This window comes from Pecten maximus, chromosome 6 (genome assembly GCF_902652985.1).
Source record: "Pecten maximus chromosome 6, xPecMax1.1, whole genome shotgun sequence".
NCBI lineage: Eukaryota > Metazoa > Mollusca > Bivalvia > Pectinida > Pectinidae > Pecten > Pecten maximus.
The window spans coordinates 26843702-26863838 of record NC_047020.1 but is presented as its reverse complement, the minus strand read 5'-3'; the positions used below and the strand labels follow the sequence as shown (position 1 = coordinate 26863838).

Genomic DNA, 20137 nt, shown 5'->3' with positions numbered 1-20137 from the left:
TCAATAAGAAGAATTTGCTGCGACATTACAGTTGTAAACAACAATGGCGGCAGAATCGAGAAAAGCTGGACGTTGACAGAACATTTCTTTGAATTCCGTTCACTTTACACTGTATATCGATGTAAACCTTCTGGAAATTATCGTGTAACTCAGGGTTTTCAGAGTAAAACTCAAAAATGGAGTCCGAAGAGGTTGAATTTTTGAAAGATCAAGGTTTGTAATGTGGCGCGATGGTTTGTGCATGTTTGAACTTATCCAAGGATCACTGCACACTGGATGCATGAGTCCTATGTTACAGAATCGCTTCTGGCTATTAAACATATTACATTTGTCTGTTTTTCCTATGGTATGCGAAATACCAACAAATGAAAAAAAATACAACACGTACCTTCCTAAGTTGCATAATAATATGATATAGGCCCTATACGGTATTTATCCGGAAATAAGCCCTTCCTCATTTTTTGATAGAACCATCGTTTTAAAACATAGTAGGCCCTAAGCTAATAGCTCAAAAAAATAAACCCTCTCCAAAATTTTGATATACCTTTTATACAAGGAAAGGGGACCTGTTTAAGCTTACAGACATAAATAGGTATATACATGTAGGCCAAGGGACAGAGCATGATAGACTTTCTTAGGGATAAAATAAGTAATTATTTATACATTATCCACTTTAAATTTAAAATTTAAAACTGGAAGCTCAAAGTTTTGGAATAAAATATGTTTATAAAAATACAATATCCTGGATTTTTTTTTCAATCAATCTTTATTACTCATTGTCTCAAATGTAGCATCCTTAAGGATTCACTGAAGTGTTTTTCTGACGGTTTTATCAAATTAAAGGATTAAGTTAAAATTTGTGACTGTCCATTCCAAATATTGATCTAATATATATACATTAAGATCAGGTATACTGAACTACATGCATAGGTATACATATATGCTATGATTATGTTTATTAAATAACAGGGTTTTATCATGATCACCTATGCTGAAGCAGTGTTCGAAAGTAAAGGTGGTCCGATGGCCAGAGGCTATGGAAAACCTGGTCTGTCTATGTAAAATTTCAAAGTGTTGACCCCATTGGCTATGAAAAGTCCTGACATATATTACAATTTATGTAAACAACATTCCAATATTTTCTGACAAATGATCATAAGAAATCAGATCTTACAATAGAGTTTTTTTTACCCATAACAGTGTGTTATTACTGGATGATGCAAGCGTTTGCGTGACAGTTATGCTACTTTCAACAATATGTTTACAAAATGGGTCTATGGAAAAAAGACTTATGCTATGGGATTTAAATTTTCTGTAAACATATTGTCTAAGGAATTTTCATATATACTTTCATACACTGCTGAAGATATAAAGATATAAGAAAACAAAACAAGATGAGTTCCATTATATTAGTTTATAGTAATTAATGCTCAATTTCAATAAATTCAAATTTGGATTTATTATAGAACAGAGACATTCGAAAATTATTTACTATACTAATTATCAACTGATCTATCATTAATAGTTTCTGTTAAACAGGAAATGGGACACTTGTTAACAGTGGTACCAGTGATCTTGGAGTGAATTTCATAATTCCTACTACTCTGCATCGTTGGATGCCAATGCCATATGGTTGATAATTTTTTTTATTTTACTATTTCAGTTCAAAGGCTGAGTGCATCTTTGTCAAAATATGTATCTGGTACATTGGATGATGCCCCTCTAGAGGTGAGTGGTTTGTATCATGACAGATGAAATTAATGTGCTTGCATACTGTTAACTTTGATATTTTTTTTACTTCAAACTTGGATACAAATAATATTTCATTTAAGGCAATAAGTATCCAAAATTATAATCTTTTTCTGTGGCAGGATTAATTATAATTCCTTTTTATTTTGTTAATAGGGGCCACTTGCACAGGAGGGACCTACAGCACCATGGCTGACTAATCACAAGTATGTCATAGAATCTTCATTTTTTTTATATCTTATTCAGTTATAAAATGTACATCATGTACCTAGGGTATTCTATGATTTCGATTTTTCTCTAATCCCGATCATACCAACATTTACTTTAACTTAAGAGTAGGAAGTTATTGCTTATTTACATTTATATATCAATTTCACATAATTCTGCATTTACTGAATGTCTATAATTACATTTCTTTGCTATTCACAGTGTATTATCTCCCCTGATTGCTGAATACGACCAGCAGCTGAATCAGTTACAACAGGAAGTGGATCTCTATAGAGTATGTACAATACTATAAAAGATTTTTATGATACAGAAGGTGGTAAGGTGGTAGCCTTTCACCTAGGTAATGGGGTTCGAAAAAAACTGCTCGGACATAAAAAGGTATGGGGTCACCTGCTCAGCCACATCGATTTTCTCTGTTACTCCAGTTTTCTCCCACAGTAAAAACCCTCATGTGCCTCCATACAGGCCAACAAGAGGGATTAATATAAGTTGGAATAACTTATTTTGCAATTGTAAAATATATATTGTTTACACTTTTTAGAAAGATTTCTCAACCAAACCACAGGCATAGCCTAAGAACCTAAGTCTAGAAGATGTCAAGAATGTAGAAAAAAATCAAGAAAAATCATACTTTTAAGATTTAATTTCATGTTATCCAAAACTACTCCATACTTTCAGTTTCAATCATTCCAAAGCTAACTTATAAAACTAATTATAATCAAAAGTCACTTAATACTTGTATGAAAAATGGTATTTTTTATTTTGCTTCCAGGAAGAAATAGGTAACTTGAGGCCAGAATTGGACAGAATTGTAAGTGAAAACAACCTGCTGTCAGCTCAGCTGAAGGAGAAACTGGACAACCACCTGGCTGGTGTATCTGTTGATACAGAGGGCAGTGACTACAGTCCTACAACAGAAAATGAGCAAGTCCTGCACAATCTACAGACACAGGCTGACAGTGCCTTACAGGTAGGTCTAGCCTTGTGATATATGTCATATAAATACAAAATTAAAATTGATTTTACTTACTGAACTGTCAAACACTGTGGTACACTGGGAACATGTCTGATAATAGACTAATAGAATCTTTCACCCCTTTTGGGGTGAGATAGGGGGATCTCAACCCAAGGGGGGAGATGGTTAAATTCCCAAACATGAGGCTTGCCGAGTGTTTGGGAACTTAACAATCTGTCCCCGAGGGTTCTCTGAGGGTTGAGAACCCCCTATCTCATCCCAAAAAGGGTGAATGATTATTTTTCTCTTACCCTGTTTTCCAATCGTAGTGTGAACCAAATCCAAACGTATGTAGACAACAACAGGTGGACGGCAGATGACTGTTGTGATAAGGCTGCAGCAGACGCCCTACACCTTACGATGTTGATTTCATGCAAAATATAATTCCAATAAGCTTGTCAAAAAGGACACCAAACACTTAGTTAACTCTGATAATTAATACTTATTTTAATTTCTTTTGTGAATAATACTGATATTAACACTCAAACATTCTGGGTCAGGTCATAGTGACATCACCCTATCGAGAATATGAGCCCGTTCAAAGAGCACGTGTAGCTTGTCTTTTCCCTAGGGTGAGATAAGAAAATCTCACCCCAGGTAAAACTGCGGATATCTCTGTCCGGGGTAAGAGAAAACCCATTCCTTACTACCCCCATCCCTTCAAAACCTGTAAAGAAATTGCTCTGTCATCTTTATTACATTCAAATAACTTTTTGCCTCATTATTTAAGAAAATGTTTTAGACCCCATATGTTAATACTCTAATACCTCCATACTGTATGCAAATTTATAAATTCTTATTTGGAATGTCCCAGAAAACAATTTGCCTCTAAAGCAGGTTTGACTTGCCTATACTTAATGCTGAATACTAGGTTAGTTTACAAATATTATATTCACAATTACGTCAATTCCAGGAAAAAGAAGCCGCAATATCTCGATGGCAGGAGGCTGATCATGAAATTGACAGACTGCAAAGGCAGCTTCAGGTATCTAACAGAAACCTAGGGTAAACTGATGGATGTCGATATGTTTCCTAGAGATGTACTTTGATATCAAATATTGATAGGAATTACTCATGACAACTAATGCATATCATAATGGAATAGGCTGCTTAAAGATAAAGATAAAAAAAGATAAAATTGGTAATATCTTGATGCACGGTATTTGAGAATACATCATAAACTAATATTTAAAGTAATCATCTCTATTTTCCCGCTACTTTTAAAAGGTTTTACAAAAAAAAAGAGATTAAATTGTTGAAATGCTTTTTTATCTGTATTACAGAGCGAGAAAGACAGTCACCAGTGGAAGGTGGTGGAACAGCAGGCACACAAGGTACTGTTTAATGTGTTATTAAGGTCATCATTGATGTCATCGTCATCATCAATGTTTTAACTTTGTCCCAGATGTTAATCATTTATTCTCAATCCCTGATCTATAGCTTCAATAAGATTAAATCATTTTTACATTAAAAGCTGATAGATTAGTAGCCCGAGTTTCCTCTGGCCCTGTCACCATGTCTGGTGTAGGGCCAGAGCGCACTACTATATGAAAACGTGGAATTCTCCGACACCGTTTGGTGTCGCTAAGAATCTGGTGCAAATACAATAAAATCGGGAGTGACATAACACCTACCTTACATATATGGATAGATGAGATATTTATTTACCCCAGAACACCCATTTAGTCCCACATAGGTGTTTTATTCCATCCGTATAGACCCTCGCTTTACGCTAGTCAAAATTTCATACTTGACTCGACGCCATATTGCTTACTATGTAGGTCGTGGGCGGCCTAATTACCCTGATCAGCGCGCGATGGAGCGAAAAGAAAAAAAAATACAACATTTATTTTTATATATTTTACCGCTTATAGTTTATAAATAATAAATTTTTGAATTGAATATAACAGGTTTTGGGAAATAATAAGCTTAGTTTTCTTAATTTTAACTATGTAAGAAGAAAAACACAATAATTGATATGTGGTCTTTTCGGTCCATTGCGTTCCGATTCGGGTGGTTTGTCGTACTATCACTTACAAAATGGCGGGTCAACAGTATGAAATTTTGACTAGCGTAAAGCGAGGGTCTATACGGACGGAATAAAACACCTATGTGGGACTAAATGGGTGTTCTGGGGTAAATAAATATCTCATTTATCCATATATGTAAGGTAGGTGTTATGTCACTCCCGATTTTATTGTATTTGCACCAGATTCTTAGCGACACCAAACGGTGTCGGAGAATTCCACGTTTTCATATAGTAGTGCGCTCTGGCCCTACACCAGACATGGTGACAGGGCCAGAGGAAACTCGGGCTAATAGATTAGAAGTGCATTACTATGATAAGTTACTCATATATAAATACACAGGAAATTCATCATTCATCATATTTCCTTTTTGGTAAGATAAAAAAAAAATTGTATTGATGGATAAACTTCATATTTCCTAATATTGAAATATAATAACACTTATCAATTAACATCCCTATTGTGTTTGGTGATATTAAAATGTCCTGTATGTTGGTTGGTACAGATGCAGACAGAGTATTATGAAACTGTGGGTGTCCTCAACAAGGAGCTGGAGGACACTCAACAAGATTTGAGGTATAGACTGTAACAGAATGTGTTTTCATAATTAACCAAGTTATTGATTAATAACCAAGTTATTGATATCAACTAAATTTTTGACTAAGTATCAAACACTTATTCAAAATTCAAAATCAGTTCAATGTGGTTTAATTTTGAAATAGCAATATACATGTACTAGATATTATTTAAAATACACAATGACAGTGGAATTTTGAGTGGCAGACTATGAACATTCCAATGTCTGAACATGTAGGGGTTTCAATATCTGTTTTGGATTATGGATGCAGTTTAATAGAAACCTCTTTAGATATTTTATTTGTACACAATCTGATGTTTGACGTTTACATGTTGATAGGTTAACTAAACAGGAATTAGAAGCAACACTGATGCAGAATAAAGATCTGAAGAAAAGCAACAAAGACCTGGAACAACAGCTTCAATGGAAGGTAGTTCTCCCAGTCCACCAGTCTTACTGTAAACATCTGACAAGTAACAGTAGCATGACTACTAAGCGTACCTTTTGTTGATTAATATGAGATATAATAAATGACAATTTTTTGTCTGTTTTCTCTTTGCCAGGACCAGGAGATAGCCGACATTCTTTTTAAGGAGGGTGTATCAGACAGCAGAGTTGGAGATATGAAGAGAATTTTAGACAACCTGCAACAAAAGTAAGTGAACCGTTGACAAGATCTGTAGCATCCAACCAAATGCAGAATACTCAGTAAGGTAGGCTAATAAGAAAAAAATCCCATTAATTCAGAAAATAACCAATAGTAAAAAAAAATTAAAAACCCACCATATTTTAAGATATTTTTATAAAGTATATTACATTCAAAAATGTAAAGTCATGGGTCATGGCCATGGTGTCCCGACACTTTATCACTAGCCCTCATCCTCTGGGTTGCGAGTTGCCAGGTACTGACCGTAGGCCGGTGGTTTTTCTCCGGGTACTCCGGCTTTCCTTCACCTCCAAAACCTTACATGTCCTTAAATGACCCTGACTGTTAAACACGTTAAAGGACGTTAAACACCATAAACCAAGCTAGTCATGTTTGTGTTTCTTTCTTATTGGTTTTGGTGTACATCTTCCTTATCTTTATATTAACATACAAAATAGATTCTCTTAGATCTGTCATCGTTACAAATGATATCTATGTATTGTTGATTCTCATCTTCCAATACAATATCAATTCTTTTTTCAGAGAATCGATACAAAGTTAGACAACTGTGGCAAAAACTGTATATGATGATAAGATTTTATTTTACTGGATACCTCTGTCTTTCTACTCTTGCCCGTTCTTGCTAGTTGAGAGCAGCCATTTTACCTACAACTGTATTATGTAAAACACAAAACAATCACTCTCCGGATTTCTAAAAGAATCCTTTTTGTTTATTTCACAACGTTAGTCTTCTTAACTGCTGTAAAAAATGATTCAATTCCATCAATGAATATAAACGATCTTACAAACATTTAGCAGGCTTACATAACAAAAAACGTGAAGGTATAATTTTATAAATTCCGTATTCCGGTTCCATTTTCAATGTTATTACTCCCCTTTAGTCAGGGTGTCAAAAATGCATTACCAATGAAATAAGCAAGGTGGAAGGAAACGTCTTTAACTTTTACAGTCTGCACCATGCATGGTTTTGTTTGAGTAAACTTGATAACAGATATTGTAGGTGAATTACTTTACATGGTAGTATGTTCATTTGTCATAAACAACTAGAAAGCCTTTTTATTGGATGATAAACTTTATTGGACATTCTCGTCACGACACCACCAATGTTTCAATTTATATTGATACATCGCAATATTTTTCTTTTGATATATCGATACGCCAAACTCATATCAATGACAGCTCTAGATTTTCTGAGATATAAGTTTTGTGTATGTCTTCTTTACCTTCAGATTGACAAGTGTCACAAAAGAATTAGATTCTCTGAAGATGGACAAAGAGGGTTTGGAGGCTAGAGTTAAGGAAATGCAGAAAAGGAAGTAAGTTTAAAATTTCAGTACCTGTATCATTTAAAGAAATCCACAAATTATATCATCCTGAGTTTAACACTAAAGTGAACCTACCAAAGGTTTGTTTCTTCTGTGCTGTGCAATATGTAATCACTAGCGTAACGGTTTCAAAGGTGTTTCCTTGGTAAAAAACTGTGCAGGAGTTTATAAACTATTTAATGAGGCAATATTCATTAGCCTGGTTCTCTGCTACTGTAAATATATCCCCACAAACAAGTCATGTTTATTACACTGGCTGTGAATGGTCACTTACAGTAATTTTACAACAACGTGAAATTTTGGATTCATATTTTGTTTTCTGATGGACATTTATTTATATTTTATTATCTTAACTGTGACATAATGCCTTATAAAACTAACCTTGTTTGGGTTTCACTCTGTAAGTGGGGAGCTGGAGGCAAAGGAAGTAGACGCAGTCACACAAGTTAGGGATGCTGTACAGATGGTGGAAAACGCTGTCTTGGAAAAGGAACAGGTTCAGTAACGGTTATCATATTTACTTCTTGTTGAAAAAAAAAACCCATTCCAGAAAAAGTAACAGGGTTTCGAAGAAACTTCAAAGTGAAAAATTTTAAATTAGTGCTTGTCAGGTCTTAACAGATTGAAAATCAGATTTACTGTAAAATTACTATTCCATGTTATGATGATTGTGTGGTTTAACATCAATTTAAAGCTAGATAGGAATTAAATTACAGGCTTTTATAATTATGAAATATAAAATACACAACTGTAGAGAGTTTTAACAGACATTTTCTTGTTTGATTATTGAACAGGTTTAGATATATCATTTATACATCTATTGAATTTTATTAATCCAAGACTTGTTTATATTACAGGCGGAGGTAGAAGTGAAACAAAGAGAGGAAGAGATAGAGAAACTCCAAGACTCTATCAACAAACTTATCAATGAAGCTGGGATTCGAACTCGACAAGAGGTGTGTACTCTAAAAAACATTTAAACATTGACATCATGCATTTTTATTACAATGATACTAGAGTTAAAGACTACATCCATAACTACATATACCGTATGTTACAATAGTACAGAGTTACTGTACTCAATACTACTCTGATTATTTAATAAACTTTCATAAAAACAGTTTTGGTGATGTTTTACATGTAATATGTAGTCCAATGAGCCACCAGTCTGAAACAAAAGTTTCATCAACTAGTCTAGGGTTTGAAAATAATACAGAGTACTGGTCGCATAGTTCAACATTCTCCCAGAACATGTTTGATACACACTCTTCTGGTACTTGGTGAAGTCGACCCTTTGTCTGCTTCAGTTGTTAGAGCATGGGCTATATATCCTGTCTCAATCTGTCGAGGTGTTCTTATTAGTCCCCTACCGGTGAAACCATGGTGACTATAGGTTTCCTGTGTGTCCGTCTTGTACGAATGTACACAACGCCAAAGTTTGTCAGCACTGTAGCAGCTTCATTCCTTGATGAATTTTGATCAAACTTCATGCAGACATAAAGGACCATAATATCTCGGAAAAGTGGGTTTTTGGGTCAAGGTCACTGTTACTATTTTGAGCAGAGGTCAGTAGGGGACATGTATTGCTTTAGCAATACCCAGTATGATTGTTTACCAGGAATTCATGAGATGAATCAGTCATGTGAACCACTTTAGATTACCCAATCTGGTCATGTGCCTGAATCAATAACCATTAGACCTGTCACCATAAATGTTGATATTAATGACACTGGTTTGATCACTGGTTTGATATTTCTGGTGTTAAAAATAGCTTATCCATGGGATGTCTTCTCTATTAGTTCATTAGCTGTTGTATTTTTATATAGCAATCAGAAGTAATCCCAGGTCAAGTATCAAGTCTACCTATATGTTTATTGTTCTTCAATCAAATTCTAAGTAACACTGTTTCATTGTCCTGCAATAAGCCCACTCCTACTTTGACTCAAAGGTTATGGAACCCATTGATTTATTACAGGATATATATGGTAAGGGCTTTTCCAGAATTATCTGTGTGGGGTGGATAGAAGGCACTTGTATTAAGATTTGATGGTTGGTTGGGGTAAACTCCTGTTTTTGTGTCGCCTACAAAAAGCAGGCGACATATAGGTATCACTATGTCTTCCTTGTTACAAGTGCTTGCTTGGAATTGCTTTTCAGGTCACTGTTACTAAAAATAGAAAATTTGTTTCTGTGTGATAACTCAAGTTCCCTTTGGGCAGATCAAACTCAAACTTCATGCAGTTTTTCCTTACCACAAGTGCCTGCCTGACATTGTTTTTTACTTGTCCAAATGTCGAAGGTCAAGGTTACTGTTAATATAAATAGAAAATCTGTGTCTGTGCAATAACACTTTTTACCACCCAACTTTCTGTGCAAGTGACACATCCACTTCTGTTGAATTCTTTTTCTTGACTAAGTATTCCTTATACTAGGTAGGTTTTAATATTTGATTAGTGGTTGTGTCTCTGAAAAAAATGCTTCCCACCCCTCCCATATTGATTTTTGAACAGCCCTTATTGTTGTTCAATACACCAGTTTGAATGATTTTATTTACCAGGATACCATCATTAACTTTATATATAACTGACCTCCATATCTTAAGTTGTTTGCACTGAGTATATATTTCCTACTTTGGTGGCAATTAATGATAAAATGCAGAAATTAGTACTCGGGTTAGCCCATACAGATGTATCAGATATAACTGTAGAATGTTTAATGGGTATAGAGGCTTTAAACAATCTACCACTTGTTTTGTTTGTAGGTTGATCACATCAGACAACAGAGTAATGAGAGGATTTCAAAACTTACAGAAGAACTTCACAGTCTGGAGATGGTAAGTCTTATTTATCAGCTGTCCTATAGTTAGAGTTTTACGTATTTTTACCTACCATCTAATTAAAAAACTTCAAGGTTTGGCATCTTGAAATTGTTGGGGTTAAGAGCTTTTATATTGTCCAAATAAAATTTCTGGGCTGATATTTAAGGTCACGGACACAAGATGTATCTTTAATCAGCTTCTCAAATATTTCATCATTAAATATATTTTGTTGATTCATTACATAACTTATATAATTATGATATAAGTCTTTTAAGTCCTTTTGTCTATACCATGTGTTGAATCATCACTTTAAAATCTTTGACATCCAAAAAATGGTAAAAATAATATCTATATTATATAGAAACATTATTTTGTTTAAAAAAATGTTCCATTCATATATGGGAATTGTTTGAGATTTGAAATTCTGTGTTATTTAGGAAAGTGCTGAGAAATCTGAGATGTTACAGAGAGCCATCAGGGAGAAACGTATGGTTGAAGTTGAACTGGAGAAGGTGAACACTGTAGTTTTACATTCACTTTTTACTGTATTGTTACACAGTACTTGTTATTGATAACTTTCTTGTATATAACCTGTAGTTTACTTATTTCACATTGTTTCATGATTAGTTCCCTGATAAGTGCATGCTGTAGACTTTGTATAAATAATTCCATTTCAAATTGAATTTCAAATTGAGGTGTAATTTTTATGCTGAAATTAAACTTGTTGTTTTTATTACACAATTGTGGATTTTTTCATAATGGATTAAGTATATTATATATTAATTAACATACATGTATTTACATTGTTGATTAAGTTAACCATGTATTAATATCATACTTTATTTACATACTTTTCATTGTGGATTAAGTATATTATATATTAATATTATACTTTATTACATGTTTTCATTTCAGTCTTTTAAAGACTCCATGACACAGGCAGCAAAGGAGAAGGATGCTTTTGAGGACCTGAACCGACGGGCAGTAAATGCAGAGAGAAGTCGAGATGACAACGATGTCAAGCTGGACACATTACAGAATGAACTACGCCGCCAAGAGATGAAGTGAGTTATTCTGAAGCTCGTCCTCACTGCAGCATAATGTTGAAAATATTTCTATACCTGCTGTTATTTTTGTTCTTAATGATAAGAGTAATTATTACAGTTTTAATTAACACAGTATGTCACTCGGAGTACCAATAGTAGAGTTATTGGCCACATAGATATATATCATCAGCAGTGATCGAAGAGCAGATAACATTTAAAATAAAGAAAATATTTAGATGTGTACATTTAAGCATTAAACAGTATTCCGTTTTGGGGTATAGACATATGAAAGTCCAATGCATTACAAAGAAATAACAGTGCTATGTTTATATAGTCAGTCTTACCAAATCAATATTTAACAAATTGTTAACTCCATAGCAATGAACAGCTGAAGAGTCAATATGAGACTCAGTTTATACAGATGACAGACAGAATGAAGCAGATGGAGAATGAATTTGAACATCTTAATGATGACCGAGTACGCCTTCAGAATGAAGCAGATGAAATGAAGAAATCAGTATCTTCTGCTAATAAGGAGAAGGAGTTTGCACTACGTAAATACCAGAAGGAAGTATGTGTTAAAATAAAGAATGACTACTTGCTAGACTAAGTATACTTTGATCTTGGTTCAGTTCAGATTAGAGAATTCCAAACTCCATCTTTACAATGTGTCTGTTTTCATTGGACAATTGTTGTCTTGTATTAACAATAGCCAGTTTTAATAATTTGTAGCAGTTTGAGCTTTGCACTTGCTTATGATAACCTTCAAGACTGAGACAAAATTGTATGTTACAATTTGTGTTTATTGTTTGTATCTGAGAGATTTACCAGATCTGATCTACTGGGTCATGTTTTGGTGAGGAATCCCTAATGACATACATTGTAATTGTCTTCTGTTTGTTGATTAAGTCCACTCAATTATAAAACTCAGTGAAAACAGACAAACTCCATGCCATTGAAAAAATTCCAAGATTGATATACCTGTATGTCACCAATTCAGTTCTAAAAGACAGTCTTAAGTTGACAATCTACATGTATTTTAATTGTCTCAATATGATAAAAAATACTAGTTTGTCCTAGTTTACTTTGAATTATTCAAACGTATAAGAACACATCCATTTGTAACTTTGTATCACTGTGGTACTAGATGACAATTCTGGAGAATGAGCAACAGCAGAAGATGCAGGATTATGAAGTCCGACTACAGAGTTCAGAGGATGCCAATCGTCATGCTATGGGGGAGCTTAGAAAACTGTTAACAGGCCAACAGAGAATGTCAGCCAAGTAAGGACAATGTTGTTGATATGAAAATAAAGACATCTGTTTTAATCCACCTTCTGAAAATAGTGGGCTGTTCCAATTGTGCTTCCTTGTAGCCATGGCCCATCTATCAGACTGTCTGAAACTCTTCTAGTAATCACACAAGAGCTACAGGAAGGATCTTTTTCAAATTCCTTGATATGTAGATTCCCCTTGGTCTCTATTTGTACATTAACATTACTTAGCCGCTTGGAAAACCAAATGCCTGACCGTTTTAGCAATTGAAGTTTATTAAATTAATTCTATTTCTCAGAAAGATCTTAATGGATCTTTTTATGGCTGTTTGTAGATGGGAGATTTCTTGAGTAATGCTCTTCATTCACAGTCAACATTTTTTTTTTTTTTTTCCCATTACCATAATATATTCTGGAGTTATTCAGCCTCTTTGGTATCGCCAAAGTGTCAGGATTGTTCAAATATCAATGCCTAAGGTAGTTGTGTGCTTAGGATTTATTTTTCATTTTCAAATTGATAATTTTTTACATGTGGCAGTTGTGTAACTTTCATATTATAAATTTCATAAGTCTATTACTGTAACAATTGTATATGTATGAGGATTGATGATGTATCACAGCTGTGCTGTTATTTTTATCACATTTAGATGGAAAGAAGAATGTGAAACAATAACGAAAAAGTTTGAAGTGAAAATAAATGACACGAGAACAGAGATGAGTCATGTTCGTAGACGTAATGACGAATTAACAACTTTACTGCGGGACAGCCAAGCAAAAACTATGGAGGTAAGAACTACACAGAAATCTGCGTGAATGTGTGGTGTCTTTATAATTCAGAATGTAATAATTATTGTGCATTTGTTCTTTTATACTGATCCTGTCACTTCCAAAATTTTTGGGTAATACTTTATATTTAGCTTTTTTCATTAAAAAACAGGCAGAGAAGATGATAACAGACTATGCTCGAAATATCTATCGTATGGAGGAGAGAGTTCGGGAATCGGAAACACGGGCTTCAGAGGCTACGAAACAGGTAGGGATACAGAACAATACCAAGTAGTCTGAAGTCTAAAAACAGCTTATGATGCAGTCTCAGAAATGATAGTGTTTTAAAGTGAATTACTATGTTACCAAAGATGTTAAGAGAATGAAATAATTAATTTGATGTTGTTTCTCAGTTGTCCCGACAATGAAATGATTAATTTGCTGTTGTTTCTCGGTTATCCTGACAATGAAATGATTAATTTGCTGTTGTTTCTCAATTGTCCCGACAATGAAATGATTAATTTGCAGTTGTTTCTCGGTTATCCTGACAATGAAATGATTAATTTGCTGTTGTTTCTCAATTGTCCCGACAATGAAATGATTAATTTTCTGTTGTTTCTTAGTTGTCCCGACAATCTGTGAGACAGAGACAGATACAGAGTGAGCGGAGAAGTCTGATGAACGAGTTACAGAGAAGTACAGCAGGATCGCCGAACAGGTCAGCGAGGTATGTGTAATATTATTGTATTGTACTAACTTGTACATAAGCTACTCATCATTAAACTCTCAGGAAACTTTCAGGGGATTAATATGCTTAAAATTGTCAGGAACAAATACATGTAGTTAAATATTATCTACTTATAATGGGGCTACATTTGGAGATTTTCACCTTGGTTAATGATCATAAAGGGGGGGGGGGGGGGGGGGGGGGGAGCGATGTTGGGAATTAATTACCATCAACTGCAGTCATATCAGGGATGTTTATACTGCTGAACGCATGTCTTGGTAGTATAGAATTACTTCTCTTTACAGTAAATAGCTTGGAAATATTTTTGTATGTCTTTTGAATTCCAAATAATGAAATATATTTGAAAATTTGCAAATAAAAACAATTCTCGGACTGAAGATTTGCATTGTGATTAGGCTGGACGGTATATATAAGAATGAAGGGACATGGTTGTTAGCAATCCTATTGTTTTATATTCAATCTCAATATCATATTCTGGATTAAACTAAGTAAAAATAAATGTTTCAGTTTTTTCAAATGGAGAGGTAATGTGTACATTAATAATACCAACAACTTAAATGTTTAATATTGTAAACTCACAGAATTGTACAGTTTAAAACTATTTCAGTTTAAGTTTGTCTAGTTCATTACACAGTAAAATGCTACAACTCTGTATTTATTAAATAAATAATGCTTCAAAAAACTCATTTCATCTCTCTTCACTTATCATGATAAATATAATCGAAAATAATCTCTCATTTCCTTACTGAATGCACAAATGTCTTCATATGTTTTTATTGTATACAGAAATTTAAACTTTTGTCAAATTTTATTATCGAAGTTGATCTGAAATGGACTTACTGGTAAGATATTATGAAATCTACAAACTTCTCCTGGATAGGAGTACTAGAGAATGATCAAAGACTTTAATTGTAGCTTCTGTTGAATTATTTTGGATTTAGTTATCAAGTAGGTTGAATACGTGTATCATTCTAACAAAATATACATAATTTGATATTATATTCATCTAATAAAAGGCTCTGATAAATGACAGGTTTAGGTTTTTAATAATTGCCTGTTTAGTTGTGATTTTGATCACTCAGGCCTGTATGAATAAATTATCTATTAATGAAATATAATAACTTAACACTGGCATAGTTTTAATACACATTATATGTACTCTTGATTTTGTGTTTGTACTTTAAATCTTGTCATTCTAAATTGAGAAATTTTTTCTAGTTCAGATGAATATGCAAATTTAATTCCATGTGAATAATTCTATTCAATAGACACTGGTGTATATGATGTTGAAACTGCTATACGGCTGTGAAATTGTTTTTTTTAAGGTTCAAATAATTTTATTGCTCAAAAACAAGAGAAGAAAACACACAATGAGCTGCCTTCATGCAGAATGGGATCCATTCAATAAACTGAACACTCGTACCCTACAGATTAAGATGTGTGAAGTTTGTCATACTTAAACATGCAACAATAATGCTTTCCAACTACTAAGATCAAACAAGCTTAACATGTTTTAGTTGTCTTAAGGTCAGCATTGAAAAATAAATCAAGTTTAATTAATATTAATTTGTTTAAAAGAAAATAAAACATTAACATCTGCGTAAAAGATTTGAATGACCTTTTATTTTCTATGATAATGATTTACTACAGTCAAACTTGTAATAGCGGACACCCTTATATAGCGGACACCTGTCCATAACGGACATTTCCAGGAATCCCCAATGAAAATCACTATATAAATATCATGTATATAGCGGACACCTTCCTAATGCGGACAGCGGACACTTAGTTTTGTCCGTAAAGTTGTTAAAAAATCTGTATAACGGACACGTGAAACCATAGCCGTGTTGATATTTGTGTGTAAAACGTTTCTAAATAACAAGCAAAGCCTTAATTACTCAACTCCCCTGGCAGCAATGCTAACTTAGGAAGCCACTTCATCAGTCACTAATTGTCCTGTTACCTGTACGTTGCTGTAACAATGGGCAGTAATTACAAGAGAGTGACCGATCGCCATCGGCAGAGGTGTTTGTTTACTCAACCCCACCGGTGACAGCGAAGCTTATAGCCATTCAACCATAGCCTAGACAACAAGAATGGTCAGGGGGTAATTAAATCATTATCAAGACCAACAAAAGAGGGACAAAGCAATAGTGATGTCTGTCATAATTGTTTTACTTACAAAATCAACCGTATGCAAATCTGACAAGGCAGGCACATGGTTGTCAGCCGCCATTTTCTCACACTCGGAACTCCTCTGAATATGACTACGTAACATATTAAGAACAGCTGAAGAGTTCCGAGTGTCTTTGTATACACTATACTGTCTAATTGACTGAACCAGAAAACGGTATTTATTAAATTAAATCCCTACATGGATTTCAGAAAATATGTCTCAAAATAAATGCTTAGGGATTATAATCATCAGAGGAAAATGCACTTTCATTTATAAAGAGTTAATGTTGTAATAGAAAAGATATTTCAAACATATTTATTTTCCAAAATATTGAGGATTAACAAAAATAGTTTTACACTGATAAGAATTACCTTTACACTTTTGACTATGTTGAGTATTTGTCTGAATAGATATTCAGTATAGTATGATATTGTGAAGATTTGTTTTGAAACTATAGGCTTAATATAAATTATTAGAAATATCAACTTCAATTTTTGTGTCAGATGAATGATTGAAAATTAAGCATTTATCTTTAATTTTTTGTCTTTTATTCATTTGTTTAAGTGTTTAAATATAATAAATCAGGAGACATATAGTGTACTATAAACAGACTTTAGTTTGTTTCTTCGTTTATAAGGGACATAACTTGTTGAACCTCTATATAAAGGACACCTCTCTATAAAGGACACTTTTGTCTTGTCCCTTAGGTGTCCTTTATAGACAGGTTCGACTGTACATTACAATTAATCGATGAGATGGGGAGTGAACAGGAGTCATTGAATTTAAAACCTTGATTAGAACCTGGCGTTTAATTGATCCCTCAACAATTTCTTCTCCTTTTCTCTAGCACCTCAGTCAAGTGAATCAAACAAGTATGTTTAGTTCCATCTTTTTTTTTAATCCCCAGGATTGAATTAAAAAAAAATCTAACCATTGTTTGTTTGAGAACACTATGTCAGATTAAAAAACAAATGAATTTCTGTGCACAAGACAAAGCCTTACACTGACTTCTTAATTTCCTGGTGTTACTATGGTCTGGTTTGTATTTAATTGTCAGTGAATATAGTATTTTACTGTTATTGAATTAATGGTAGATAATACTGGTGTCTGTAGATTTTGGTTGATCCACTTCGTTTGTATTTTACACCAGCACCTAGCCTGTTTATGTTTCTGCATCACGATCACTTTAAACTATCACAAGCAGTGTTAACGTTTGTTTGATAAACATGTCATTGTCGTACATATCAGATACTTATCATATACTAAATGTCATAATGTGACATTGCTTAAAAGGTTTCATGTTATTCACTTTTTCACGTGTGAATTCAATTAAGAAAATGTTCATATTTTGAGCAGATTTAGCATGAATGAGAAAAAACAAAATACCAAAAACATAAAATTTAGAAGCTGTTATGATAATTATTCCCTTAATTAGATTTTGTTTATTTTTTAATTTACAGATTTGGTGACTCTATGGTGATAGCAGAACTTTCCACTGGTCATAGAACTTTAGACAATTCAGCATTACACGAGTCAAAATTCAAAGGTGAACAGGAAGATGCTTTGTCTGACCGATGACGAAGGCTAGCTTACACAACCTAATGTGCCTCTGGTACCGATGTTCTCATTGATGGTACTGTCATTGCGACACTGTATATCAGGAAACAGCCAGCGAGCACTAACTTGTGTATGACCTCAATACTGCTGCCGATACACAGAGTGTCCTGAATAGATTCAAACAAGTCAGGGAAAAGACAGTTACCGGAATTCACATTAGTCAAGGATCATAAGGTGCGATGTTTGTGTGCCAGATTCCGTCCACTAAGCTCTCCATGAAGGAGACATGTAATTTCACCATTCCGATCCGTTGGGTTGCTTAATTATAATATAAGTTTACCTCGTGGAAGTTGAAAACTTAAAGGATATCATTGTAAATTGATTTTAATGTAACTTAACGGAAGATGGCTCTAGATTACGCAACAGCAACAGACTTTTGTTATTGTCTGTTTTGTCTTGAGAATAGAATGTCAATAATATGTCAGCAACACACGTGTCAACAGGGTGGACACTGAGATTAATTACAATCGATGTTTGAGGCAGAGGCTGTTAGAGAGCTTTAGTGAAAAAATATTTGCAGTTATCCATGAAGAAAAATAAATTGTAAAAGGTTTAACTAGGGTTCCTCTTGAGAATGTGGTACCTGTACCGGATAGGTCTCTCCGTCCGCATGTCAATATATTTCATTCAATATCTACTCAACTACATTGTATGTCAAAACACTTGTCATTGTATTGTTGGTTTTGTAAAAGTTGGCTTCTCAGTTCCCAACTGTTTCCAGAAATTATCTCCAAATGCAAGTTACAAAAATCAGAAGTTTAACAATGTGATAATGTTTCATATATATACATGTAAATGTATAAAAAAATCAATATAACAATTTAAGTCAAGGTCAAGCTAATTTTGTTTAAAAAAGAGCCTAGAAATCTCAGATATACTCTGATCATAGTCATGTATAATTGCTATATGTATTACAATGTAGATTACAGTGGGACCATTGAAAACCAGGTGGTGCTGTCTGAACTCATTTAAAAGATATTTCTTTTTCATTCTGCAAACCTTATAAATTAACTTTGAAATGCTCCCCTGTTATCAGATGTATGTGATGCACATAATTAAATTGATATAAGTTACTCTTCCTATGCCTTCTGACTATCGTTACTACAGAATTGTATTCAAAGTCAATGCCCACTATGTGTTAAAACTCTTTAGCCAATATACAGGATATACATACGAAATGTATCAATCTTATTATACTTGTACATTTACTTTGCAAATCAAAAATTTGAAATGCATTTAACTTATTTTTGTATACTGGATGCAAGATGTTGTTATGATGCCATTAAAGGCTTGTTCGTCAGAAATGGTAAATTGATGGTCGTATGACCCTTTTATGTCAGAAATGGTAAATTGATGGTCGTATGACCCTTTTATGTCAGAAATGGTAAATTGATGGTCGTATGAACATTTTAACTTCTATATTTATAAAAAAAAACCTATATTAATAAATTAAGTATAACAGAAACAGCATGTTTTTGTGATATTTATCGCACATGATTATCAACCACGACATGTGAATATTGTAGGTGGGGAAGCAGGCGTGTTACTATTAAGCAAAGGAAAGGACTCATTAGAAAACTGAAGGCAACATGACCTTCGTTCCATGGGTGGACAATACTGTAAAGAAATTCCTGAGATAAACATCTTAAGTAGCATCGTGTATTGTATCATTTTGTATTATTATAATTCTGTGGACCTAGTTGTTCAAAAGGCGATAAGCTTTATAATTTGATTAGTGAAAATATTATTGATAATTTTCGTCAAAACTTGCAAATAGGTAGGTAGGCATCGTTGGATGCCCAAGGGTGATTGCACTACTGATAAGTATAGCGTAGCTTGCCACCAGCCGTGGGTATCCGACGATGGCAGATAGGAATAGAAAGATACTGAAAACTGCTACAAATGTATCAAGTTTTGTGAAATTTTTGTTATGATATTTAACACAAAAAAAATATCCGGATTTCAAAATATTTGTTAATATATGCAATGAGTCCAATCAACCTTTGAACAACTAAACTGTTAGAATATAGATTGTTTTTATGACTAAATGGTATCTATCATCATAAATACTAAGACGAGGACCACATCACAATTGACCGGAATTC

The 20137-nt window shown here is 33.7% G+C and overlaps 1 protein-coding gene across 2 annotated transcripts; it reads left to right on the top strand.

Annotated features, from left to right (window-relative positions):
• The first annotated feature begins 41 nt into the window (after positions 1-41).
• Positions 42-19497, top strand: LOC117329403 (sodium channel and clathrin linker 1-like). Of its 2 annotated transcripts, XM_033887347.1 has the most exons (23): positions 177-213; positions 1664-1728; positions 1906-1955; positions 2179-2251; positions 2750-2947; positions 3906-3977; positions 4276-4326; positions 5525-5595; positions 5936-6026; positions 6160-6251; positions 7493-7579; positions 7994-8084; positions 8446-8544; positions 10350-10421; positions 10844-10918; positions 11322-11470; positions 11831-12023; positions 12600-12736; positions 13374-13512; positions 13664-13759; positions 14115-14218; positions 17263-17287; positions 17876-17985. In XM_033887347.1, exons 1-22 carry the CDS (start codon positions 177-179, stop codon positions 17276-17278), a joined length of 2058 nt encoding a protein of 685 aa, XP_033743238.1. In that variant the 3' UTR covers positions 17279-17287; positions 17876-17985. The 2 variants fall into 2 exon arrangements, with proteins under 2 accessions (XP_033743237.1, XP_033743238.1); XM_033887346.1 differs by lacking the exon at positions 17263-17287 and having other exon boundaries at positions 42-213; positions 17876-19497.
• The last annotated feature ends 640 nt before the right edge of the window (positions 19498-20137 follow it).

Excerpts from the sequence above, each read along its gene's own strand:
- LOC117329403 (XM_033887346.1), top strand. The coding sequence starts at position 177 with ATGGAGTCCGAAGAGGTTGAATTTTTGAAAGATCAAG. Across the intron at positions 12,737-13,373 it reads CAACAGAGAATGTCAGCCAA|ATGGAAAGAAGAATGTGAAA; the intron begins GTAAGGACAATG and ends TATCACATTTAG. Across the intron at positions 13,760-14,114 it reads CTTCAGAGGCTACGAAACAG|TTGTCCCGACAATCTGTGAG; the intron begins GTAGGGATACAG and ends GTTGTTTCTTAG.